Source organism: Canis lupus, chromosome 26 (genome assembly GCF_011100685.1).
Source record: "Canis lupus familiaris isolate Mischka breed German Shepherd chromosome 26, alternate assembly UU_Cfam_GSD_1.0, whole genome shotgun sequence".
In the NCBI taxonomy this organism is placed as follows: Eukaryota; Metazoa; Chordata; class Mammalia; order Carnivora; family Canidae; genus Canis; species Canis lupus.
Genome location: NC_049247.1, coordinates 6,428,660 through 6,455,859, shown reverse-complemented (window position 1 = coordinate 6,455,859; position 27,200 = coordinate 6,428,660). Strand labels below are relative to the sequence as shown.

The 27,200-nt window shown below is 41.5% G+C and overlaps 1 protein-coding gene and 1 long non-coding RNA gene across 10 annotated transcripts in view; one reads left to right on the top strand and one right to left on the bottom strand.

Moving 5' to 3' along the window:
- The window catches only part of SBNO1 (strawberry notch homolog 1), a 61,984-nt gene extending 42,243 nt beyond the window's left edge, over positions 1–19,741 (bottom strand). For 2 of the 3 annotated variants that reach the window (XM_038574833.1, XM_038574835.1), the window contains exons 1-5: positions 19,583–19,741; positions 10,601–10,732; positions 9,968–10,072; positions 7,885–8,197; positions 2,171–2,271 (exon numbers count right to left, since the gene is read on the bottom strand). In XM_038574833.1, coding sequence (XP_038430761.1) covers positions 2,171–2,271; positions 7,885–8,197; positions 9,968–10,072; positions 10,601–10,732 — 651 coding nt within the window. In that variant the 5' untranslated portion in view covers positions 19,583–19,741. The remainder of the gene's footprint in view (positions 1–2,170; positions 2,272–7,884; positions 8,198–9,967; positions 10,073–10,600; positions 10,733–19,582) is intronic. The other variant, XM_038574834.1, reaches the window with a different exon arrangement.
- Positions 19,742–19,863: 122 nt separating this feature from the next.
- Positions 19,864–24,635, top strand: LOC102152547. Of its 7 annotated transcripts, none has more exons than XR_005379114.1 (3): positions 19,864–20,026; positions 20,923–21,128; positions 23,801–24,634. It is a non-coding gene; the product is annotated as an uncharacterized LOC102152547 (long non-coding RNA). The 7 variants fall into 7 exon arrangements; XR_005379112.1 differs by having other exon boundaries at positions 19,864–20,005; positions 23,801–24,633; XR_005379118.1 differs by having other exon boundaries at positions 19,869–19,964; positions 23,801–24,635.
- Positions 24,636–27,200: the final 2,565 nt, after the last annotated feature.

The window sequence follows — 27,200 nt, the reverse complement described above, 5'->3', positions numbered from 1 at the left end:
ATCCCCACCTTCACCTCTTTCCCCACCTATCAAATAAGAATGCATACTAAATGACCAGCCTCCTTCCTTCTCTATCTGATCTTCCCATACCTGAATTTAAAAAAAAAAAAAAAAAAAATTACCAAGAGTGTAATTGGAAGATAAGCTGATGACACTGTCTGGTAACAAAACCCAGGGAGACAAGTAAATTTCTAAGCTATTAAAATGGCAATGGAGGGTTACCAAGTTTAGGGTCAAGAAGATAATTATGAGGGGAAACAGGGAAAAATTGTGGTACCTGGGGAATGCCTGCCCAACACACAAAACAAGTGTTCACTACTCAACTGGAGGCATGTTTTACTAGGTGGGGAATGAGGACCCAGGGTTGTCAAGTACTCCTATTTTTCAGGAGAACCTGGAAATCAGATTTTTATTTAGTAGCAACAAACACAAAATTTTTCAATATATCATAGAAGCCAAACAAAACACATCTGGCTTTGGTGTAGCCAACCAGTTTGTAATCTGTTAGAAGTTTCTTTTCTTTTTAAAATAAGATTTATGCCCAACTCAAGGGGTCCCAAATTCAAGACTTCAAGATTAACAGTCACACGCTCCATCGACTGAGCCAGCCAGATGTCCATTAGAAGTTTCTTTAACTGCAAGGACAACATAGAACTTTTGGCGTATTATGGGCAAACATGGGTTAGACTGGGAACCTGAGCACTACGTACATTTCTTAAAGAAAAACACAATCTGGGCAGCCCCAGTGGCGCAGCGGTTTAGCGCCGCCTGCAGCCCGGGGCATGGTCCTGGAGACCCGGGATCGAGTCCCACGTCAGGCTCTCTGTGTGGTGCCTGCTTCTCCCTCTGCCTGTGTCTCTGCCTCTCTCTCTCTGTCTCTATGAATAAATAAAATAAAATCTTTAAAAAAAAAAAAGAAAAAAAGAATCTTACTTTCTAAAAATCAACTTTCATGTAAGTTACTGATACACAACCATTAAGTAAAACTGGGTGCTGCCAGCATTCATTCTCCTGGTCTCTATTCTATTTCTTTGCTATTCTATATTCCATCCCCAAGTCTACCAATCCTTTGGTATTATTATATGCAGTCACCTCATATTTTCCTTTTTATCCCTTTCCCCTTACCTTTTCCCAATTCTCTTTGCAATCTCCCAAGTTTAGTCTCTTAATATACCTCCCTTCTGGATTACTTAACCAACCTTTCACCCTCTCTTCCCCATCCGACTCATCCTGAATCACTAACAGATAGATCTTCCCACTGACGCTGCACCAAGCTTCACAAAATGAAGTCTTCCCAGGCTATTTAAGTCCAAGGAGATCTCTTCCTCCAAATCCATAACCCTGAATTTTAAGTATCTCCATGTATCATGTATCCTTTGCTGTACCCGATGTTACTACTTAAACCACTGTGCTTGTCAAATTGTGTGATTATGGAAGGGGGAGCCATGTAGTATATACCACTTGTACAAACAGTGTACATGCAGTTTTACACAGCAGTTATGAAACAAATGTACTGTTAACCCAAGGTATTTCTAAAATAGAAGAAAAAAATTACTTATAACTAGAACAATGTATGATCTGACAGCTCTTAACTACCTGTATAATTAAGTTCAATCCCAAAATGGACATAGTTATCAAATACTTTTGGTTAACTCCATTGTCTTTGTCTCTCATTAGATGGGATTCACAATAAAATGATGTCAGTACCGCATGTAATACTAAATATGCAAGCTATAATCACTTTTTTAATGTTTATGTTAGATATTTAATGCTTACTCATTAGTTCATGCCGTTTAATAGCCCCCCTTCACCCCAAAAAAAGTTTTTTGTTGTTTTTTTAAAGATTTTATTGATTTAACAGAGAGAGAGAGAGAGAGAGAGAGAGAGAGACAAAGAGCACAAGCTTGTGAGTGTGTGTGCAAGCAAACACCCAAGAGAGCACAAGAAGGGGGCAGGGGTAGAGGGAGAGCAGATTTCCCACTGAGCAGGGAGCCTGACTCAGGACTCTCGATCCCAGGATACTGGGATCATGAATGAAACCAAAGGCATATGCTTCACTGGCTGAGCCACGCAGGCACCCCCCCAAAGAAAGTTTTCTGAGGGTTGTTTTAGAGCACTTTTAGCCAAGCGTACTTCCACACCAAACACAGATGTAGCTTTTGAAACTCACCATGGTTGGAGAAAAACTCCTCATTTTCATGTCGTTTATCCATATTCTTGCTACTTCTTTATTAGAAGACTCTTTCTTTACTGTACCATTGCTTACATCAGCTGAGGGGGAGAGTTATTAGATTTTAGAACAAAATCAGTATTTTTTTGGTAAAAATTTTTGCTAAATTTTTTTAATTGAGGTTTTTAAAAAAATCTTATTTTGTTTTTAAAGATTTTATTTATTTATTCTTGACAGACACACAGAGAGAGGCAGAGACATAAGCAGAGGGAGAAGTAGGTTCCCTGTCAGAAGCCTGATGCGGGACTTGATCCCAGGACCCTAGGATCATAACCTGAGCCAAAGGCAGATGCTCTGGGAAGCCTGGGTGGCTCAGCGGTTTAGCACCACCTTCAGCCAAGGGTATGATCCTGAAGACCTGGGATCGAGTTCCACATTGGGTTCCCTGCATGGAGCCTGCTTCTCCCTCTGCCTGTGTCTCTGCCTCTCTCTCTGCCTCTCTCATGAATAAATAAATAAAATCTTTAACAAAACAAAACAAAACAAAACAAAAAACCCAAAGGCAGAGATGCTCACAACTGAGCCACCCAGGTCCCCCTTAAAAAAAAAAAAATTTAAATCTAAAAATTCAATAAAGCTTACTCACTTCACAAACCAAAAATATAAATCTGCTTATCACTAACATAAATTAAACATAAGAATGAAAACATTCAAAGCTGTATGTTATCATGGAGGTAAGAATTAACCTTAGAAAACAACTAACTTAAACAGAGTTGTGTGTACAGGAAACTTGAGAACTAGTTATCAGAAGGACACCTTAACCAGAAGTGTTTCATAGTTTATTTCAATACAAATACCAACAGCCAGCATTATTTTGGGACCTTCCACTTGGTTCATCAAAAACAAAGAAAACACAGAACATGTTATTACCAAAACAGAATCAATCTCACCTGAGTTGGTGATCTTTACTTTCAAGGCAAAATAATTTTTCTTGGAAGGAAAAACTATCAGGGAACTCTATTTTCCACCTCCTCACAGAATAAAGATCCAAACAATCAATCTTTTCTTCTTCTATACCAGTGGTTTACAAACTTTTTAGATACAGCAAGAGATTCCCTTAATCTGAATATCAGGCCAAGTAGAACTGCTTGACTGAATTGTCTAGAGCTCCTGTAACCAGTCTGCTTCCCTGAAGCACTCACTTCAGGGACTGGGATTCCGGAGATCAGTGTGAAAATCACACCAAGACGACTAATTAACATCTTTATCTATTCTACCAAAACACAGGGAGTGTTTGGGAGACCTCCCACTTGGGACTCCAAAACGACAATTAAAGTGTTAACAAAATAAGGAGGCTGGAACAGAGATAACAAATTTAAGTGTTCCGTTTAACTGTGGGAGAGCCAGTGAACAGTTTGCAGAGTTACAGAACTGGACCTCATGTGAGAGCTGCGAACGCAAATAGCCAAAAGGCTCAAGGCTCCAGAAGGGTCAACACCCTTAGATAAGTGAGAAAAGAGCTTGCAAAACCTTGCTCTTTGCAGTTTTATACATTATGTTCTTCCCTTTCAATAAAAAGATGACCCTTTGCTACAACACAGAAGTATGCTTATCTTCAGCATTCACTTACATGTTTCTTTCTTAGCCCTGGTCTAGTCTGACAGTTTCTCAGTCTTCCACACAATGACGGCCTTGATTTGTAGTCTTTTTAAAATTACTCTACTGGATATGGGAGATGTTACTGTACTAAGCATTACTTGACCAGCTCTAAACTTATCCTGTTTTGTTTTGCTTTCTAAACTTACCTCACAATAGCAAAGTCGTTTCCTTTAAATTATGAGAACATGTGCTGATTTGAGGAGTGGAATGCTCAGAAAGCCACTCACATAAAAACAGTAGGATTTCTCCTCAAACTCAAAGACTAATGAAAGCTGCTTCCACTAACTGCTGATCATCCAAGTCTCCCAGGAGTCATTATAGGTGGGCCCTGCCACCCCAGCCAGGTCAGGTCCATGGGTTCTGCTCTCCAGGGTGGAGCAGAGTAAAAATCAGTCTTAAGGCGGTTAAAATGACCTCTCAATGGGCATCTAGCTGCCAGACTGCAGTTAGTTCAGGACAGTGATCTTGAGAGTAAACTATAGCCATAAGGACACAATGGTACAGACTCAAACAAAAGATTATCTGGTATTTTTTTAATTACATCTGTCACTGAAGACATAGTTCTACGTCATCCTATAAACACTCCTTGACTACTGCTTTAGAAAAAAGCCCCGGCCCTCTACTTCACAAACATAAGCACAATTTCCAAGCAGTCCATTCTGCCACAAGATTATATAATGATATATATCAGGTATTAAAACTTAACTCCCGATATTAGAAATATAAAGCAGCTATTTGGAAAGAGGAACTATTTGTTTAATACCTATCAGCTCATTCCAAAACCCTAATAAAATGCTATTTGTGTACTTGTATAAATTCTCAGGAACCTCCATTCTATTCCCTTGATCCAAACATATCCACCCAAATAAATTTACTTAGAAAAAAAAAGGCACCCATCCCTACACTGAAACTATAAAATAGTCAGCTCAGAATATAACTGAGATCAGTTACAGTTTCCAACAGTGCCCACCATGGTACTGTTACATAACAGGCACTCAAATACACTTCAGCTGAATGTAGAAGGGCAGATTAGCCCTATTAAAGAGTTTACGTTTTTCAGTTTCCAGAACTGTACTACTAAAATTTGATGTAGCCAATTAAAAAACACCTAATAATTTCATTTTAACCTTAAAAATTACCTTACTAAATATGAAGCTTCCTCTGAACACTGCACTTAAAACTGTAACCTCTTCCTGCCCCATATCTCTTTCTGTTTCTCTCCATAGCGCTTATCCCTGTAGGACACACCATATAACTTTTTTATTATCTGTCTCTCTCCACTAGAATGCAAGCTCCAAGACTGCAAAGATCTCAACAGTTTTCTTCCCAGCCATAGCCTCAAAATCCCAGAAGCACATAGTCAGTACTCAAATATTTTTTGAATAAATGAGCAATAACAAACACTCCAAAGAAAAACTAACAATAAAATCTGTATTCTTTTTTTTTTTAAAGATTTTATTTATTTATTTATTTATTCATGAGCAACACAGAGAGAGAGAGAGAGAGAGAGAGAGAGCGCACGCGCGACAGAGAGGCAGAGACACAGGCAGAGGGAGAAGCAGGCTTCACGCAGGGAGCCCAACGCAGGACTTGATCCCAGGTCTCCAGGATCAAGCCCTGGACTGAAGGTGGGGCTAAACCACTGAGCCACCGGGCTGGCCCTAAAATCTGTATTTTTTATCCATGAATAAGCTCTTTAAAAAATGTAATTAAACTACTGTTGAACTTTTTCCTTTAAACCTTATCCTTAAAGGATGAGCTCATGGTAACACTTTAACAACCCTGAATATACTAAAATCCACTCAACCGTATGGTTTAAAAGGGTGAATTTTATGGTATATCCTATACATCTCAATAAAGTTTTTTTTTTTTTTAAATAAAGTTGTTTTTAAAGAAAGGATTATATGTGGGACCCCTGGGTAGTTCAGCAGTTGAGGGTCTGACTTTGGTTCAGGGCGTGATCCCAGAGTCCCGGGATCGAGTCCCACACTGGGCTTCCTGCATGGAGCCTGCTTCTCCCTCTGCCTGTGCCTCTGCCTCCGTCTCTCATGAATAAATAAAATCTTTAAAAAAAAACTGTATGAGTGCTTGTTCTAAAATAAAAACCACAGCGAGGGGCACCTGGGTGGCTCAGTTGGTTAAGCATCTGACTTTGGCTTAGGTCGTGTTCTTGGAGTCCTGGGATCGAGCCCCAGTCAGGCCCCATACTCAGTGGAGAGTGTGATTTTTTTCCTCTTCTCCTCCTCCCGCTCATGCTCCCTCTCAAATACGTAAATAAAAACACTTTTTTAAAAAGGTGAATTATTTTATAATGAAAATGTATTTTAATTTTTTTTAAAGATTTTATTTATTTAGAGAGAGAGAGAGAGAGAGAGAGGCAGAGACACAGGCAGAGGGAGAAGCAGGCTCCATGCAGAGAGCCCGATGTGGGACTTGATCCAGGGTCTCCAGGATCACGCCCTGGGCTGCAGGCGGCGCTAAACCGCTGCGCCACCGGGGCTTATCCTTATTTTTTTTTTTTAAAGATTTTATTTATTTATTCATGACAGACACAGAAAGGGGCAGAGACATAGGCAGTGGGAGAAGCAGGCTCCTGCAGGGAATCCAATGTGGTATTCCATCCCAGGATTCTGGGATCACGATCTTAACCAAAGGCAGATGCTCAACCACTGAGCCCCACCCAGGTGCCCCTGTATTGTAATTTTTTTAAAAGATTTTTTATTTACTTATTAGAGACAGAGAGAGAAAGAGAAACAGGCAGAGGGAGAAGCAGGCTCCAGGCAGGAAGCCCGACGCGGGTCTCAATCCCCGGTCTCCAGGATCATGCCCTGGGTGAAGGCGGCGCTAAACCACTAAGCTAAACCAGTAAGCCACCGGGGCTGCCCTGTAATTTTTTAAAAAAGGATTTTCTTGGGCAGCCCTGGTGGCTCAGCAGCGGTTTAGCGCCGCCTTCAGCCTAGGTCGTGATCCTGGAGACCTGGGATCAAGTCCCATGTCGAAATCCTTGCGTGGAGCTTGCTTCTCCTTCTGCCTCTTTCTCTGTGTCTCTCATGAATAAATAAAATTAAAAAAAAAAAAAGAAAAAACATTTTTCTTTATTTGAGAGAGAAGGGCAGGGGGAAGGGCAGAGGGGAAGGGCAGAGGGAGAGGGAGAAGGACAAGCAGACTTTGCATGGAGCACAGAGGCCCCACAAAGGTCCTCAATTTCAGGACCCTGAGATCACGACCTGAGCCAAAATCAAGAGTCAGACACTCAACCAACTGAGCCACCCAAGCACCTCAAAAATGTATGTATTTTAAAAGAGAATTTATATGACTACCCAAAAGCAATTAAGTCACTGACAGGCAAAATAATAAACTGTAAAAGTCAGAGTTAAAGCAGTAAAACAGCCCGGGGGGCTCAGCAGTTTAGTGCCGCCTTCAGCCCAGGGTGTGATCCTGGAGACCCAGGATTGAGTCCCGTGTCGGGCTCCCTGCATGGAGCCTGCTTCTCCCTCTGCCTGTGTCTCCGCCTCTCTCTCTCTGTCTCTCATGAATAAATAAAATCTAAATAAATAAATAAATAAATAAATAAAAATAAAGCATTGATATCGGTTTAAAGCCAGTTACTTCATGCATGGTCCAAGGACCACCAGTAATCACCACCACCTCTGAGAAGCTGGTTAGAAATGCAAAATCTTGGGCCCTACTGTAGACCTACTAAATCTGATTCTGTTTTTGAACAAGATCTCCAGGTGACTCATAAGCACATAAAGTTTGAGAAGTACTGATTTAAAGGACTGAGAAAATATTAACCAGTTACTCCCAATGTATAAAACTGAGATCTCATGGTGTTAAGTAATGTAGCTACCTGGTAATTCCACACTTCATTTCAAGATAAACGTTAGGGCTTCTAAATTTCTCCTTCCCTTGAATTGTATAAATGCTATAATTGTACAGAGTCATACATATATGTCATTCATAGCCAGTTCTTTTAAGACCCAAGCAAACCCTTAAAAACACACCAACACATCTTACCAAAGGGAGTCAGCTGACAAGACTGAAAACGGACTTACTAGCTGCTGTTGCAACTGGCTGAGCAATATTAGCTGGTGGCTTCAGTTTCATGAGTTCATTCAGACTATTATTTTTTAGTAGGTCCTTCAGCTGAACCTGGTCTTTTGAGGGTGCAGAGGTCATGGCATTTCGTACTGCTGGTGCTGAGACTGAAGGGCGTGTGTTTGCAGTAGTCTGGATAAACTTTGTTAAAGTGATGGTCTGCCGATTTGTTGTTACAGGTGGTGTTTTAGTCATTACAATTGTAGATCCCAAGGTCGGAAGCTGATTTATTTGATTCAGCACAAATGTTGTAGTAGATGGAGGCTGCTGCTATAAAAGAAAACCATAACATATCAGACCACTGAGAAGTACTGGATTCTCTAATGTGGCCTAGATCCACAAATAAAGGAGGCCATTTAAACCTCAAAAATGGACTTTAATTCTTACCTAAACATTAGCACTGTATTTTTAATTAAATATGCCTAATTATAAACTACTAAGTTAAAACTACCACTTTGACAGGAAAAAAAAGATATAGTAGTAGTATGACATTTTCTGTAACTGCTGGGGTTGCAAGCATAAAATGGGACTATCCTAAGCAAGCGGTGATGTGTAGTAATGCTGTATTAATATAAGGACTAGAAACAGAAAGAGTTTCTAATCCCAGCACTGCCCCAACTAGGTTGAAAACCTTAGGCAAATCACTTCACCCCCAGGGGCCCAGGCTCTCTGAGGTCCATTTTCCATTGCTAGCATTTTATGACTCTTGTCCAATGTTTTGTTTGCTACCATACAAACTATACCAATGTTTAGAACTTAAATATAAAACCACCAGAGTTTTAAATACCTATGTTGCATGAATGATCCAGCCAATCCACCAATGTCACATACTGCTGATAATACAGGTACTACCTTTGAGCCTAAGACAAAGCTACATAGCATTTTCTTTTTAATAGCTTGGGGCGGGGGCGGCATTAGGAGTTGGACAAAAATGCAGGGAAAAGGGGTCAAAGATGAGGAGGATGACAATGTGGTCTGTGACTATAATGGACTGAAGTACAATCAAGGTATTTTTAAATTTTAGTCTATGTCTACTTCCTTTCCTCCTCAAAGTATTTTTCCGTGACTCATGTAACAAAAATTTATGGATTACCACTTATCACTTTATTTTTTAAAGCAGGCAGCTTTGGGGTACCTGACTGGCTCAATCTTTTTTTTTTTTTTTAAGATTTTATTTATTTATTCATGAGACACACACAGAGAGAGGCAGAGACATAGGCAGAGAGAAGCAGGCTCCATGCAGGAAGCCTGATGCGGGACTCGGTCCCGGGTCCTGGGCTGAAGGCAGGCACTAAACCACTGAGCCACCCAGGCGTCCCTGGCTCAATCTTAGAGCATGCAACTCCTAATTTAGGATTGTGAGTTCAAGCCCCATGTTGGGTATGTAGTCTACTTTAAAATAAAAGCCTTTTTTTTTTTTTTTAAAGAAAAGAAAGATTTATCTATTTATCTATCTATCTATTTATTTATTTATTTAAATAATCTCAACACTCAATGTAGGGCTCGAACTCAAAACCCTGAAATCAGGAGTCACACGTTCCACCAACTGAGCCCAGCCAGGTACCACTTACAACTTTTAAATAAAACTCACAATGATTTATCATGTTATAAAATTTTTAACTAGGTTGTCCAATAATTTTATATCACTAGGCTTAAGTTAATAATTGCTATATTAAAAGTAAAACCAGAGAAATTCTGTATTTAAAGCATAAAAATCACATCTACCAATGGACAAAAGCTGAAATCAACAAGGAAAAATGAAATGTGTAGTGGGGTAAACATGTAGCTCATCTTTACTTCATAAATTTTCTATCATTTACAATAAGTAAATTTTTAAAAAGTTTGTTTTATCCTAACTACCTTTTGATCAACGTAACTATGAGATGAATGAAAGAAGTGTTTTTATAAAGTAGGAGGCGAGAGTAGCATATTGGAAAGAAATAGTAAAAACAGGATTGGTTTAATAACTTTATATTACAGGTTATTTTCTTACAATTCAAAACCATTTTAGTAATCATGCCAAATGTAAATCATTCTTACTCTAACATTTAGTAGTGCTGGAGTAGGTACTGTCTCTGGTTCTGGCTTAACAGGAACTGTTGCTTCAGTCTCCAAACCTAGTTCTAATGCACTAAGTGGCACAGACTAGAGAGAAAAAAACAGAGAAAGAAATAAAAAATGACAGCAGTAAATTCTGTTTCAAGAACAAAAGATGTATTTATTTTATTAAAACAAAAAATGTTAAGTTTTACACTCAGAATGCAGAATCTCTGATACCAGGTATGAAATAATAATCTTTACAAGTACATCTTCACAAAACGATACTAATACCAGAATCTTTTTACTTTCAGAGAATCTGTATAGTGAAACCTCAAAAGAGGATCCTCATAAAGTACAAAGACAACTAGTAAAGAGGTAACAAACCTCTCACAAGAACTCTAAACAAATCATCTTTTACATACGTACATACATATACACACACACATATATATATATCAAAGCAGAAAATGTCGATTTTCACTGCAAATATTTTCTATCTCATGAAGACTAATAATATAAAAATAACATACACATGATTATTTAAATTTATGTCTTAATAATGACTGTTTCTAAAAGTAGAAATTAAAATTAAGAAACAATCCACTTTTTACAGAGGCTTTGGAAAACTCTTACCTGCTGAACTGGAGGAGTAGCTGTTGGAGTTGCAAGCCCTGCATCTCCCCCATCAATATCAAAGAGGTCATTCGGACTAATTCCACTCTCACTCAAAGCAGCAAGCAGTAAATCTTGCCCTGGCTCCACCATCTTTAGAACAAAATATTTAACATTAACATAAAAAACTTAAAAAGCCAATTAACTCTCTTCTAAATACAAACCAACATCTTCTACCAGATCCATCTATTTAGTATTTATGAAGAATCTGCTACATATCAGGCAAGAAGGAGAAAGGAGAAAGCCTCTGATTCCAAAAATTTCACAATAAGATGAAAAGGACAGAGAAATATGTAAATCACAGCAAGAGTGTATGTATACAAAATGCTGTGGGAACAGAGAAGGAATGCTGCTGAACTTTGCCTGGAAAAAGGTTACAAAGATGACCGTGGAACTGAGTCTCAAGAAGAAATCACCAGGTGGATGAGAATATTCTGGACAGTGCACTCAAACTTATGGAGGTATCAAAGACATTGGTGCTCTTTAAGAAGTATGGTTAGAGGGATCCCTGGGTGGCGCAGCGGTTGGGCGCCTGCCTTTGGCCCAGGGCGCGATCCTGGAGACCCGGGATCGAATCCCACGTCAGGCTCCCGGTGCATGGAGCCTGCTTCTCCCTCTGCCTGTGTCTCTGCCTCTCTCTCTTTCTCTCTCTGTGACTATCATAAATAAATAAAAAAAAAAAAAAAAAAGAAGTATGGTTAGAGTAATTCATCATTGGTATGGAAGTTCAGAATAGAAATCCAAGCCTCAGGCAGGTGATGACAAGAGAGGAGGAAGTTATCATCCACAAACTTGTATACCATGCTAGAGAGTTCACTTAATCCCATGGGTAGTGAGGGTCACGAAAGAGTTTTCAGATAGAGGACTGCAGGACATAGATTTGTGACTTAGAAAGATTACTTCGTAAAAGTATGGAAGCAAACTGAAAATGGGTAGAGTAAGACTAGAAGCAGGGATACATTTGAGGAAACTGCCACAGCAGACCAAAGAGATTATATGCTATAATACAGCAGGGCGTGAAAGAAAGAGGGGGATAGATTCCAAGATATTTACGAAGCACAATCCATAAGACTAAGTTTATAAAAAGCTCAAAAATGAAAGAGAATATGAAATACACAAAAAGCATGAGTTGATGGATGATTAGAGTTATGCCAAGAGACTGAAAAAACACTGAGTCCAGAAGACCCCAAAATGAGTTATACAGAGTTTAGTGGGGGGGAAATACGTATTTAGGAGCAAGCAAATACATTTTATTAAATATTTTATTTCTTAGATGGGGGGGGGCAGAAGGGGAGACGAAAGGAGAGAATCTCAAGCAGACTCTTTGCTGAGCATGGAGCCAGAAGCAGGGCTCGATCCCACAACCCCAAGATCATAATCTGAGTTTAAACCAAAAGTCGGACGTTCAACTGATTGAGCCACCTCGGTGCCCTACAAATACATTTTAGATTTAGGTTTTCCAAATGTACTCTTAATACACAATATATCAAAGTACGTCACCACCAAAATGAATTTTTATCCATTTTGTAAGGGGAAAAAAATCTTAACTTTTTCAATTTTTAACATGTCATTAATTTATCTGAAATAACCAATTTATATACATAAACCTGAAAAGAGACTGTAGTTGTTTTTCCCAAAAATCTAATTTCATGTTACATAAATAATACACTAATCTTTAGCTAGTTCATTTGTTCTCAGGCCGCGTCAAATAATTAAATGTCAATATTTTCATTATGTCCTACAAAAAAGAAATGCGTTAGCCACTGTGACCATGACTTCCAACATATAAGAACTACTGTTTCAAATAAAAGTACTTCACAGAGAAGTCCTCTACTATGTAGTCTATGCCACATGAGCCTATATATATCATTTAGAAAAAAGTTCTAACAGAAACATGAATGAGTTTAGAGTCCACAGATATCCAGAAATGAAACTCAAGACATAACCACTGTTTAAAGTGAGTCTAGAACAGCCCCAAGGAAGAAGAAATAGCCCAAAGGAGATTTTTCAGAGAAAGGAAAAGTCTGTGGAAAAATACATTTTGGGGCCTTGGGTGGCTCAATGGGTTAAGCATCTGCCTGCAGCTCAGGTCATGATCTCAGGGTCCTGGGATTGAGCCCCATGTTGGGCTCCCTGCTTAGTCTGAAGTCTGCTTCTCCCTCTTCCTCCCGCCCCCCCTGCTCATATTCTCTCTCAATCTCTCAAATAAAATCTTAAAGATAAAAATATACGTATAAATAAACAATTTTTAAAAAATTATTTATTCATAAGACACAGGAACACAGGCAGAGGGAGAAGCTGGTTCCCTGCGGGGAGCCCGATGCGGGACTTGATCCCAGGATCCTGGGATCACGAACTGTGCCAAAAGCAGACACTCAACCATTGAGCTACCCAGCCCAGGCGTCCCTAAATAAAATCATAGGAAAAAAAAGAAAAATGCATTTTGAGAAGGAGAAAGGTAAGGAAATTGACAGTGCCTAAGTATCTTTTACAAGTCTAACAAAGTATTAGGCTCTTCATACACTATGAGCCCACAACAACCCTGAAAAAGACAGGTATTTTTTAAAGTTGAAACCGAGGCTCAGAAAGCTCAAATTACCTACAGTTACGTATATCTAGATTATTCAAAATCCGAAAGCCCATGCATTCTCTTTCCAATAAATAGATAAGTCGATATTGCTAACCTAAATTTTGATACTTAACTTTGGAATAAATGCCAGTCTGAGATTAAAACCGGAAGGGAGAAAGATCACTGGATAGCAAGATGGAAACAGTACAAAGGGATTGAACAGGGGAGACAAATATGAGAAATGTCCCAACATGGATTTAAAATAAAGTTAATCGGGCAACCCTGGTGGCGCAGTGGTTTGGCGCCGCCTGCGGCCTGGGGTGTGATCCTGGGGACCCAGGATCGAGTCCCATATTGGGCTCCCTGCATGGAGCCTGCTTCTCCCTCTGCCTGTGTCTCTGCCTCTATGAATAAATAAATAAAATCTTAAAAAAAAAAAAATAAAGTTAATCATTTTTCTAATCTAGACACAGCTGACCATGCTTTACAAATTAACTTAATAGAGTACAAACATGTACCAAGATAGCTAAACCAAGGCTTTTATTTTTTTTTAAGATTTATATTTATTTATTCATGAGAGAACAGAGGGAGAGGCAGAGAAGGAGGCTCCCTTCAGGTAGCCTGATGTAGGACTTGATCCCAGAACCCCAGGATCACGCCCTAAGCTGAAAGTAGACGCTCAACCACTGCGCCACCGAGGAATCCCTAAACCAATGCTTTAAAAACATTTCAACTGTGGCACCTGGGTGGCTCAGTAGAGCATCGGACTCTTAATTTTTGCTTAGGTCATGATCTCAAGGTCATGAGATCAAAGCCCCTGTCAGGCTCCATTCTCAGTAGGGAGTCTGCTAGAGATTCCCTCTCTCTCCCTCTGCCCCTTCCCACTAACATGCATGTGCATTCTCACACCCTCCCTAAAAATATATATATAAATCTTAAAAAAACAAAAACAAAAAACAAAAAACAAAAAAAAAAAACATATCAACTCACCAAATACTTAAGACCACTGACCTGTGGGAATAGGGGTGGTCTTGGCCTGCTTGCTATGAGTAATCCTGACCTAGATTAATAGAACTCCAGAGACTATCAAAATGTCATCTGTTTTTAGTAAATACTCAAAATTATGATTCATTTACATTTCAAACCAAAACACATTGTTTTAAACCAATGACTCCTTTTTTTTTTTTTAAAGATTTTATTTATTTATTCATGAGAGAGACGGGGGGGGGGGGGGGGGCAGACATAGGCAGAAGAAGAAGCAGGCTCCATGCAGGGAGCCCAATGTGGGACTCGATCCCGGGACTCCAGGATCACGCCGTGGGCCGAAGTCAGGCACTAAACCGCTGAGCCACCCAGGCACCCCTAAACCAATGACTCCTAAACTACAGACCAAAGAATGCTTGGAAGCCAAAGGATCCATTAATCCATTAAATGCACACCAAGCCCTTTCTAATTCTACTAAAAAGTACAGAAACATCATTAATGAAAGCAAACAAAAGTCACTGAAAAGCATTAATACATGAGAGTTCTTTGAAATATATTTTCTAAACAATGAGCATTGCAAGTATAAAAATATCATGGAAGGGAAGAATTTGGAGGGAATCTTGGTATTTTTACAAGAAATAACAGCACAGTTATAAATAATACTATCACTAACCCGCTGAAAATTCATTCACAGGAATCACAATTTGAGACCTCTGATCTACACATAGTGACTTAGTAATGACATGTCTTTTGCAAGCTATTAATGAAAAAGATTTTAGGTTTATACACATAATATACAAAAACAAAATCTAAGGATCCTTTCTTAGCCAAATGGAAACAAATTCTCTACTTGAACTTTTTTGCAGTGAGAAAGGGGGCAAGGGATACAGAGGAACATCTCTGCCTTTCTCTAGTTCCATTAGGCAAACCCCTTAATATTTAATCATTTTCCTATTCTGAAACTATTACAGACTCACAATTTCAGTGTTCAAGCTAACAGAGCCCTTAAAAGGTTATATTAATCAGTCTTCTCACCTTACAAGATTTATTCTTGAGAAAACATTTTTGCTTTGAACCCACTAAATACAATATGAATGCAAATAAGTGTAAGAGAACTGTGTTACAGTGTGTCTACAAAGGATTTCATAGACCTTAAGAGACATTTAACATGTAGCAATCCAACAAACCCAAAAGTAACCAACCCCAAAATGATTCTATCTCAAACAAAGGACAACAAAAAGGTTCCATTTCTATTATAAATACACTGGAAAATATCACCTATTTCAAAATAGTACACCGATGAAAGTTTCTATGATAAATAAGGACACAGTAGTAGAGAGTAACTAAGAGCCATCTTTGGCAGGAAGAGAATCCTGAGAAACAATAGCCAATCAGAAGAATGAAAGGATACAGTTCCCACTGAGAATACCAACACTGAAACCTATCAACCAGGACAAGGTTCCTCTTGTTGAGACCTAAAGCAGATCTTTATAGCTCAGGGCTACAAGATACAAGGGATCTATCTGTAGCAGTGGCAGCACACCACAGAGGCTGAGTAGACTATGGAGTCAAACAGAGTATCTGGGTTCAAATACTGGCTACATCATGCACATGTAGTATAATATAGTCAAGGAATAACTTGTGTGACTCAGTTTCCTCATCTTCATATAGGAATAAAAATAGAACTTATCTTATAGGATTGCTGGTTGAATAAACACTATGCTATTAGCTACTACACTTTGATATTAGTATCACGTCAAAAAATAGGTTTTCTCTCACATGACTAATACAATTTCCCAGAATACAAGTTTTATTTATTGGCAATCCACTCAATAATTAACTTCCAAATTAGTTCTATAAAATATTAATTCCTTTTTACATATAAGTGTCACATATTCAATTTATCCAGGTAATTAGCTGGTATGTCTAGAGGAAACTGGTAGTTCTCTTTATATGTGCAAACATATCATTTACCAAGTATCATGCTAAGATACTTAGCACTTTTAACAGTACTAAGTATGTCTTTTAACTCTGATTCAACTTTGCTTTAATGCAACCCAAAGGTGATAACTGACATTTAGTTTAGTAAGTTGAAGGATAATGATCATCTCAGAATTTAGCTAATATAGTTCATTAACAAGGTGTTTATTTAGTGTCTACTGAGCACTGGTTCCTTGAGAACATCAGGTAGTATAAAAAAGTTCACTAACAAGGATTTTCATTACCTAGAAGGGTATAATCTAATTTTTAACAGCTATTTTTCAAAGGAGCAATTGCTCAGTAAAACATGCCCCTCTCCATTCTCACTGCAAAACTTGTAAGAATGGATTCCCAAAGGAATGTGCAGATGACAAGAGTTTCAAGCATGCTTTGCAAAAAACGTACATGAAAGAAGGGGGGAGTGTTGTTAAACAACTTTCTTGGTTACCACCACCAAATTCAGATCACTAGTCATCTTGAGATTTACTATAGGTTTAGATTTTTTCCTCTTTTAACCCTCAAGATAACTTCCGAGTAAATACTACATGTTATTCCTTTGTCCCAGATGAAAAACTGAGGCTTAGAGAGATGAATTGTAACAAGTTAACAACAAAGCAATTGTGGAACAGAATCAGAAACTCAGGAGCTCTGACCTCCACATCTCAAAATTCTGTATTCTTAACCCTATACCATATTTTTTAAACCGGTGGTCACACCACAGTGAGCTGTCAAGTCAATTCAGTGTATCATAACCAGAATTCTTAACTATTTCAGTACAGAAGAGAAAACTAGCAAAGAGCATGTGGAGATGATTGTTATTTCATGATGAGTTTTTCAGTTCTATGTGTGGATATGTAGGTCACAATGTAAAACATGTCTTACCAAGGGATACAATAAACAGGTTTTAAAAATTTTTTAAAGATTAATTTATTTATTCATGAGAGACACATACAGAAAGAGAGGCAGAGACACAGGCAGAGAGAGAAGTAGGCTCCTCGCAGGGAGCCTGAGTGGGACTTGATCCCAAGACTTCAGGATCATGCCCTGAGCTGAAGGCAGACGCTTTGACCACTGAGCCACCCAGGCATCCCATAAAAAGGTTTTAAAATCATTGCTCTGTGCCTATACCACCTCCCAAGATTTAATAAGCAAGTTAATTTGATGGGTTTTGTACAGTACTTTATCTATAAAATTGAAGTCCCTGTTCTTCAAGAGCCTATCCTTTTCATCTACAGAAAATTTCAGTAGTATCCCAATTGTCCTTAATATTTAAGTTCAACCACACTGAAGTGGAACTGTCAGCATTAAAAAAAAAAAAAAGACAATTGTAAAATCTTTAGAATTACACATCATTTTACTAATTAGCTATATAATGTGAAAGTAATTACTCTCACAAAGTATCTTTACATCAACTTGAGGCAGGCAAAGCATGGGAACCAAGAGACTCATGAAATCAGGTTACTTGATAAGACCAGACCTCAGATCTGAGTGTTTACGACCTTCACCAGAGGCATGTCTCAAATCAAAGCTCAATTTAGAAACTAAGAAACATCAAAATATATCAGTAGCTATAGTCTTTGAAATGAATCATTTTTTTAAAAGCATGTAAAGAATCTTTATACTGCTCATTTTTAAGCACTATGGAAATTTCAGCAAAACCTTTAAATAAAACTGCCTAAGTTAAAAGCATTTAATGAATGAATGGACTGTAAGCCAGCAAGTAAGCCTTCCTTTTTGATACTTACCCAGCAGCTGAAGTAAAATTTACTTAAAATCCTATAGACAATTGTATGGAATTAAATTAGATTGTGAGATAAAAATGTAGAAGCCGAAGGGAAAAAAATTAAAAAAAAATTTCTGGGAAGCTAAATTTTGGATACAACTCTTTTAAACATGAAAATTTCTCTTGCAAAATAACTGTCCCACGCAAGGCAACAATAGCAAATTCTGCATTTTATACTAGAAATTCTATACAAATTATCTTTTGGCCAATGATAACGGCTTTCCCAACAGCTAAGGAAAAAATCACTTCTTGACTGAAGTAAATAACCCGGGGAAAAAATGGATTCCTTTACACACTGTTGACTGGTTTGTATCTCAGTCAGGTGTTAATAAGTCTATTTCCTCTAGAGCAGCAACTCGGGGTTTGACAGCTTTCTGGACCCTCCTGCCCGACTCTGTAGAAGCCCTATTCTATCTCTTATTGTGGTTGTCTGCATTAAACAAAACATTTAACTCAACATAAACCGCTAATAATCAACTTTCAAAGGTCAAAGGTGACCCAGTTTTTAACCTTCCCTCAGCAACACGTGTTTAGTACAAACTTCCGGGTGCGGTTACAATTGGGTGCGCAATTCAATGGATAAAAACGTTGCTTTATTTGACTCAATTTTCTTGCCCGTTCTTACCCTACGTTTCTCAACCAGCAACTCCCCGAAACAAAAGCTTCCTACAGTAAACGAAGCCCGCACATAAAAAGGGCTTCTCTGTGCGAGGATCAAGTTAGTGGTCCGCAAACATTAACCAAACAGCAGCACAAAGCCAGGGTGGAAAGGGGAGGAGCTGGATGCCAGGGTCAGGAAAGAAACAATCACAAGGGTTCAGGAACATCCAAATCTCCTCAGCGGTTAAACCGATCCCAAACCACTTCTGGGAAACCACCAGCATACACTGGTTTGGGGAACTTTAGATGCTCGTTACGCTAAACACTCTTAAAGTAACCAAATCCCCCATCGCCTTTCTCCACACAGATGCTTAGGGTCCGGGAGAGGAGGGACCTTGAGGCGAAATGAACCTAATCACCCGGTGAGGCTTGAAGGTGGCCCCCACGTGTCCCACGTACCGCCTCGACGCCCTGTGGGCGAGGTAACCAGAAAACTGCAGGTGTGGGGTCCAGATTTAGGGCGCCCCTATCTCCCCCCGCACTCGCCCCAAACCGGGAGCAACCCTCGAGCAGGAAGACTTCTGAAGGATTGCGGAGCTCACTTTCCTGCGGGTCCGGGACGTCGCCATCCCCGAGCGGAGCAGGGAAGGCAAGGGGGGGCGACCCAAGTGGAGCCGGAGCCGGCGTCCGCAGACCCTGCCTCCCCGTCCACACTGAGCGCCTCCGGCCCGGGACACCGGGGGGCCCCCAGGGTCCCAGAGCCCCCACGCGCAGCGACCTCAGGGCCCGGCGCTGACGGGCGGAGGAAGCGAGCGCGGCGGGGCCGCCGCCGGGACCTTGCCCCCGAGTGCCCTGGGGCGCGCAGCTGAGGGGGCGGTGAGGGGCGAGGGAGGCCCCGAGCCGGGGTGAGGTGGCTGCGCCCCCCCCAACCCGGCCCCATACGGCCCCCTGAGGAGAGTGGGAGTGGGAGGCTGGCTGTCCGGGAGGAGGAGTGTGGAAGCAGAACAGGGCTGAGGGAAGGACTTACTTTCCCTGCGGGGTCCGACGCCGAAACAGCTCCTCCCGGGTGGCGAGAGCTTGAAGAACTAGAGGCGACTGGAGCGGAGGCGGCGGTGGCGGCGGCAGCAGCGGCGTCCGGCTCTGCCTACCTCCCCGCCGCCATCTTGACGCCCCTCCCCCCAGCCCCCCCGCCCCGCCGGAGGGGAGGGGGTGGGGCGACGGCTGAAGCGCCGCGCGCACGCAGCGCGCGCCGCGCGCCCCACGTGACTTCCTCCCCCCTCCCTCCGCTCCTCAGCGCCCCCCTCCGCCCCGCCTCCCACCTAGGTGAAGGAAGATGATTTCCCCCCCCCATCTTGACCGCCCCCTGCCTTCGCTGCCAAGCACGGGCTCCGCCGGCTCCAGCCGACCCGGTACCAGTGGTTGGATCCAAGAGAATTCCGGAACCCAAACGGTCCATTACCGCGGCTCCGGGGTGGGCGAGGGGTGAGGGGGCCGGGTTTCCGAGAAGGGGGAGGGGGGAAGGCGAAGGCCGCCTAGAAGAATCACGTGTCTACTGCTTCCGCCGGCGCTCGAAAGACCTCGCGAGAATTCCGTTCCACCTCCCTTTCTGCCCCGCGGGCTGTCGGGAGGAAGGTCTGTGCTCTGCCTTGCCACGAGGAGGTCAGCTTGTGGCCCGGGCGCATGCGTCCCACACCTGCTTTCAAAGTCGGGCTAGGAGGGGCCCGGAGCTATTTTCAAAATGTTTTTGGTGTGTGTGGCTTCGGTCCAGGAAGTTACCTAGTGGCGTCTCTGTCACTTTGGAAAGCTCTTCATTACCCAGTCAGCCGTAGAAAGAAAAATATTCGCGGATTCACTGCTTGTTAGTCTCGCTCAAAGCACTTTATTCAGCATGAAACCGCAGTATAGGGCAGCCCGGGTGGCTCAGCGGTTTAGCGCCGCCTTCGGCCCAGGGCCTGATCCTGGAGACCCGGGAAAGAGTCCCACCTCGGGTTCCCTGCATGGAGCCTGCTTCTCCCTCTGCCTCTCTCTCTCCTCTCTGTGTTTCTCATGAATAAGTAAATAAAATCTTAAAAAAAGAAAAGAAACCGCAGTAGAACTCGGAGCTCCCAGGCTGGTACACTGCTGTTATCATACCCTAAGGATGTGACGGGGTCAGCCCTACTTGTTTTTTTCTGAACCAACTATTACTCTCAATTAATGATTGCTCCAGATAGGTCTGTCCCTACCATCTCTCGCCTCCCTAATTTCTTCTCTACCTCCTCTTCCTTTATATTGTTATTATTAAATGACCTAACAGAATAAGCAAATTAACTTTTTGGTAACCCTTTTGTAAAGTCATTCTGAATGCTGTTTGACTCCGTTGCTTAGGTAATAGGGACGCCTGGGTGATTCTTGCCCCCTACTGGCGGCGTGTCCCACTGGCCTTGTGCTGAGAGAAATCCAAGTCTCCAAACATTTGGAGGTTAAAGTGTGAACTTTTCAGAAGAAAGTAGAGGCAGAGGGAAGAAGAAAGAAAATAAAAGTCATGGCAAGATGATTACAAATCATTCAACTCGAACTCAGCGTTTGTATGTGTAAGTATATATTACATGTGTATATTCCTATAGGTGAACATTTTACATAGCAGACTAATCAGTTTACTTCCATTATCTCATTTCTCCTTATGCACAAAAAAAAAAAACAACAACAACTGGTAAAGGTTAAAATGATAAAAACTAGTTCCAAAAGAACAAGGCCCTTATCTGTCTTGTTCGGCATAAGCCACTAGACTAGTTTATGGTCTAGTGTAGATGACAGCAAATAAGCTATTACGGATCTGTCATGCTAACTGAGGAAGGATGCAGCAAAAACAAACAAACAAACAAACAAACACCTAAAACATTGTAGTTAATGCTTCAGTGTCTTCCAAGCTTGGTTGATACAGTTCTGTTTCCAAGGGGCCCTCAAACTCTTGCTGCACACTAGGACTACATAAGTACTAGATTCTAACAGTGGAGGCCTGACCTGCAAACTCCCATCCTTAGAGGTACCTTGAGTATCCAAGCCAGATCCTTGCTGCGATCTCTGCATAATCTTCTTATCTGGGACCCAAGTAAAAGGTGGTGTTTCAGGTGATACTTGCAATATAACCGCAGATATGCACACACATGTCATGCACAAGGTTATTCCCTGCAGCATTATTTGTAGACTCAGACCATGAGAAACAGCCTAAATGCCTTTGAGGAAAGGACTGGTCATCTAAACTATGATACTTCCCTACAGTGAAACAGTTGTTCAAGAGAATGAAGTACTTCTGTCTGTGAGAATGTATAGTACTATATTTTGCTGGTGTGTACACATAGAGCATCTCAGAATGACAACATGAGTAGCAGTTGTTATCAGGGGATGGGAATCAAGCTCTATAGAGTATCAGAAGCAGGAGGAAGGCTTACTGAATACACTCAGAACAGAGATGCTATTGGAAGCAGATGATTCAAAACAAATCCCTTTTAACACATGGTATTGACTTCCCAGTGGCTGTGATAGCTGCACTTCTCCCTCCATTCAATAAGTATTTATTGAGTCCTTGCTATGCACCAGGTACTATGTTAGAGGTTAGGGGCACAAATTTAAGAAAACCAAATGAAGGGAGAGACAGGGATTGTCCCTGGCCCATAATGTCCTTACAGTCTAGGGGTGTCAATCCAAAATTTACATGAAATGTAAACAACTTTTTTTTTAAGATTTTATTTATTTATTCATGAGAGACAGAGAAGCAGAGACGTAGGTAGAGGGAGAAGCAGGCTCCCTGTGGGGAGCCTGATGTGAGACTCAATCCCAGGAGCCCAGGATCATAACCTGAGCCAAAGGCAGATGCTCAACCACTTGGCCACCCAGGTGCACCCAAAGTGTAAACTTGTAGGGACACCTGGGTAGCTCAGTCAGTTAAGCATCTGCCTTCAGCTCAGGTTGTAATCCCAGGGTCCTGGGACTGAGTCCCGCATCAGGCTTCCTGCTCAGTGGGGAGTCTGCTTCTCCCTCTCCTCCTGCCCCTTCCCCTGCTCTTGTTCTCTCTCTCTCAAGTAAATAAAATCTTTTTTTTTTTTTTTTGTAAATAAAATCTTAAAAAAAAATGTAAGCTTGTAACTGTGACATTGCTACAAAGAAGCTAAGAGCCTATTACAGACGAGTTTGACCTCATCAGGGAAGTCAAGGAAGGTTTCCTCGAGGAAGTGATAACTGAGCAGAGATTTGGAAAATAGGTATCATGTAGGCATAGAGAAGAGGGAACTGCCTTTCAAGAAGGGAAACTGCCTTTCAAGAAGGGAAACAGTAAATGTCCTGAAACAGGTGGAAGCAAAGCAAGAAGGGACAGTAATGGGGCAAGGGCAGTGGTGGTTAAGATACTGTCTCTTGGCTCCAAACTCAAGCTTCCAATTTGCAAAACTACATTCTGTTTTGCCAGCTGTTTCAGTGTTTGTTTCTGCACTAGGGAGTGCTGGAGGGAGAGGACAACACTGTGAACATCATTCCAACAGCGCTTCTTCACCCTGGCAGCTGCATTTCCTCCCCATAGCAGCAACTCTGCTCACTTTTCCCCACACCTGCAGAACTAGCCCTTTAAACCCTCCTCTCAGACAGGAGGACCACTGGGAGCCTCCCCAAGGTCATTCTGTAAGGTCAGAGACACTAGCACCAGCTGAGTACAGCCCCTTTCTTGAAGTTTAGGTCTTGGCAACATGGGGCCTTTTACATTTCCTAGTGACACCAACCCCTTACCTCTTCCCCTTAGCTTGAGTGGTAAGAGCTGCTTCCTGCAGTTGCTACCTCTGTGATGCCGTAAAGTTCTCTTTTCACCCTTTCAAGTTATCTAGTTAAGCAGTTTAGATTTAGTTAACATTTTTTTTAAAGATTTTATTTATTTTGAAAGAGGGAGAATAAGAACTAGGTGCAGGGGGAGGAGCAGAGGAGAGAGAATCTCAAGCAGACTACCCACTGAGCACAGAGCCCAACATGGGGCTCAATCTGATAACCATGAGATTTATGACCTGAGCTGAAATCAAGAGTCAGACACTTAACCCACTGAATCACCCAGGTGCCCCCTTACATTAATTTATCTCTGTTCAGAACCTAGTATAGTTTCTGCCTCCTGTGTGAACTTTGATTGACATAACGAGTAACAAGGAATTATCAGTAGGATTATAAAAATAGATGAAGGCCATTCTCAAAGAGCCTTTTGTAACTGAGTTTGGACTTTATTTTGTAGACTACAGGAAACTCGGAAGCCTGCTGTGCAGATAACTGCTGTGGTTGGATGTGCATTCTAGAAGAATCACTCAGGAAGCAACGTACCAGATGGATCCTAAGAACTGGACTGCAGGTATGAGGAGTAGACAGAAGAACAGAAACTGAAATGGAGTAAAATTGTTGAACAATAGAAGAAGACCAGGTTCAAGAAATACTAGGAGGTAAAGCCAATAACACACAGTGACTGGTTGGATAGGGTTTATAAGGAGAGAAGAGTCTAGAATGAAGCCTCAGTTTCTCACTTTTGTACCTAGGTAGATAACAATGCCATAGCTGAAACTGTGACCTCAGGAAGACAAACAGATGTGGAGAGGAAGACAGTAATATGGAAAGTTTTGCGTATCTATTTTTACGTAATAAAGAACCCCTAAACCTAACAACTTAATGAAACAACCATTTTATTACTTCTTATGATTCTTCAAGCTGGGCTGAGCTTAGCTGGACAGTTCTGCTGGGCTTGCTAATAGTCACTTGTGTAACTATAACTAGGTGGGCTCAGCTAGGATTCTTAGACAGCTGTTATTGCTCTGTTTGCATGTAGTCTCTCTAGTTGCCTTATAGTTCTTACATGGTGGCTCTGGGCTCCCAAGAACACAAAAGCAGAAGCTTCTAGACTCTTGAATTTTAGCCTTGCAACTGACACAGTGATGTTTCCACCGCATTCTATCAATTAAGGAGGCCACACAAGACTCAAGGAAAGACAACACAAGAGTATGAATGGAGGGGGGCACCTGCCTGGCTCAGTTGGTAGAGCATACAACTCTTGACGCTGGTGTGAGTTCAATGCCCATGTTGGGTGTAGAGATTATTTAAAAATAAAATGATCTTCGGGCACCTGGGTGGCTCAGTGGTTGAGTGTCTCCCTTTGGCCCAGGTAGTGATTACGGGATCTTGGGATTGAGTCCTGCATCCTCGGATTCTGGGATCAACTCCCTGCTGAACAGGGAGCCTGCTTCTCCCTCTGCCTGTGTCTCTGCCATTGTCTGTGTCTCTCATGAATAAATAAAATCTTGGGCAGCCTGGGTGGCTCAGCAGTTTAGCACCACCTTCGGTCCAGGGCCTGATCCTGGAGACCTGAGATCGAGTCCCACATCAGGCTCCCTGCATGGAGCCTGTTTCTCCCTCTGCCTGTGTCTCTGTCTCTCTCTCTGTGTGTGTCTCCGATGAATAAATTAAAAAAATCTTTAAATAAATAAATAAAATATTTTTTAAAATTTTTTAAAATAAATAAAATCTTAATAAATAAGTAAGTAAGTAAATAAATAAATAAACTTCAAGTGAAAGTAAAAAAAGAGCAGGGGCGCCTGAGTAGCTCAGTTGCTTAAGTGCCTGACTTTTTTTTTTTTTTTTTTTTTTATGATAGTCACACAGAGAGAGAGAGAGAGGCAGAGACACAGGCAGAGGGAGAAGCAGGCTCCATGCACCGGGAGCCCGACGTGGGATTCGATCCCGGGTCTCCAGGATCGCGCCCTGGGCCAAAGGCAGGCGCCAAACCGCTGCACCACCCAGGGATCCCCTAAGTGCCTGACTCTTTTTTTTTTTTTAATAATAAATTTATTTTTTTATTGGTGTTCCATTTGCCAACATACAGAATAACACCCAGTGCTCATCCCATCAAGTGCCCCCCTCAGTGCCTGTCACCCATCACCCCCAACCCCCGCCCTCCTCCCCTTCCACCACCCCTAGTTCGTTTCCCAGAGTTAGGAGTCTTTATGTTCTGTCTCCCTTTCTGATATTTCCCACACATTTCTTCTCCCTTCCCTTATATTCCCTTTCACTATTATTTATATTCCCCAAATGAATGAGAACATACAATGTTTATCCTTCTCCGATTGACTTACTTCACTCAGCATAATACCCTACAGTTCCATCCACGTTGAAGCAAATGGTGGGTATTTGTCGTTTCCAATGGCTGAGTAATATTCCATTGTATACATAAACCACATCTTCTTTATCCAGTCATCTTTTGATGCACACCGAGGCTCCTTCCACAGTTTGGCTATTGTGGCCATTGCTGCTATAAACATCGGGGTGCAGGTGTCCCGGCATTTCATTGCATCTGTATCTTTGGGGTAAATCCCCAACAGTGCAATTGCTGGGTAGTAGGCCAGGTCTATTTTTAACTTTTTGAGGAACCTTCACACAGTTTTCCAGAGTGGCTGCACCAGTTCACATTCCCACCAACAGTGTAAGAGGGTTCCCTTTTCTCCGCATCCTCTCCAACATTTGTGGTTTCCTGCCTTGTTAATTTTCCCCATTCTCACTGGTGGGATCTCATTGTGTTTTTTTTTTTTTTTTTTTAATTTTTATTTATTTATGATAGTCACACAGAGAGAGAGAGGCAGAGAGACAGGCAGAGGGAGAAGCAGGCTCCATGCACCAGGAGCCCGACGTGGGATTCGATCCCGGGTTTCCAGGATTGTGCCCTGGGCCAAAGGCAGGCGCCAAACCGCTGCACCACCCAGGGATCCCTCATTGTGGTTTTGATTTGTAGTTCCCTGATGGCAAGTGATGCAGAGCATTTTCTCATGTGCATGTTGGCCATGTCTATGTCTTCCTCTGTGAGATTTCTCTTTATGTCTTTTGCCCATTTCATGATTGGATTGTTTGTTTCTTTGGTGTTGAGTTTAATAAGTTCTTTATAGATCTTGGATACTAGCCCTTTATCTGATACGTCATTTGCAAATATCTTCTCCCATTCTGTAGGTTGTCTTTTAGTTTTGTTGACTGTATCCTTTGCTGTGCAAAAGCTTATCTTGATGAAGTCCCAATAGTTCATTTTTGCTTTTGTTTCTTTTGCCTTCGTGGATGTATCTTGCAAGAAGTTACTGTGGCTGAGTTCAAAAAGGGTGTTGCCTGTGGTATCCTCTAGGATTTTTTTTTTTTTTTTTTTTTTTTTATAATAGTCACACAGAGAGAGAGAGAGGCAGAGACATAGGCAGAGAGAGAAGCAGGCTCCATGTACCGGGAGCCCGACATGGGATTCGATCCCGGGTCTCCAGGATCGCGCCCTGGGCGAGAAATGCTCTGCATCACTTGCCATCAGGGAAATACAAATCAAAACCACAATGAGATCCCACCAGTGAGAATGGGGAAAATTAACAAGGCAGGCGCCAAACCGCTGCGCCACCCAGGGATCCCTCCTCTAGGATTTTGATGGAATCTTGTCTCACATTTAGATCTTTCATCCATTTTGAGTTTATCTTTGTGTATGGTGAAAGAGAGTGGTCTAGTTTCATTCTTCTGCATGTGGATGTCCAATTTTCCCAGCACCATTTATTGAAGAGACTGTCTTTCTTCCAGTGGATAGTCTTTCCTCCTTTATCGAATATTAGTTGACCATAAAGTTCAGGGTCTAC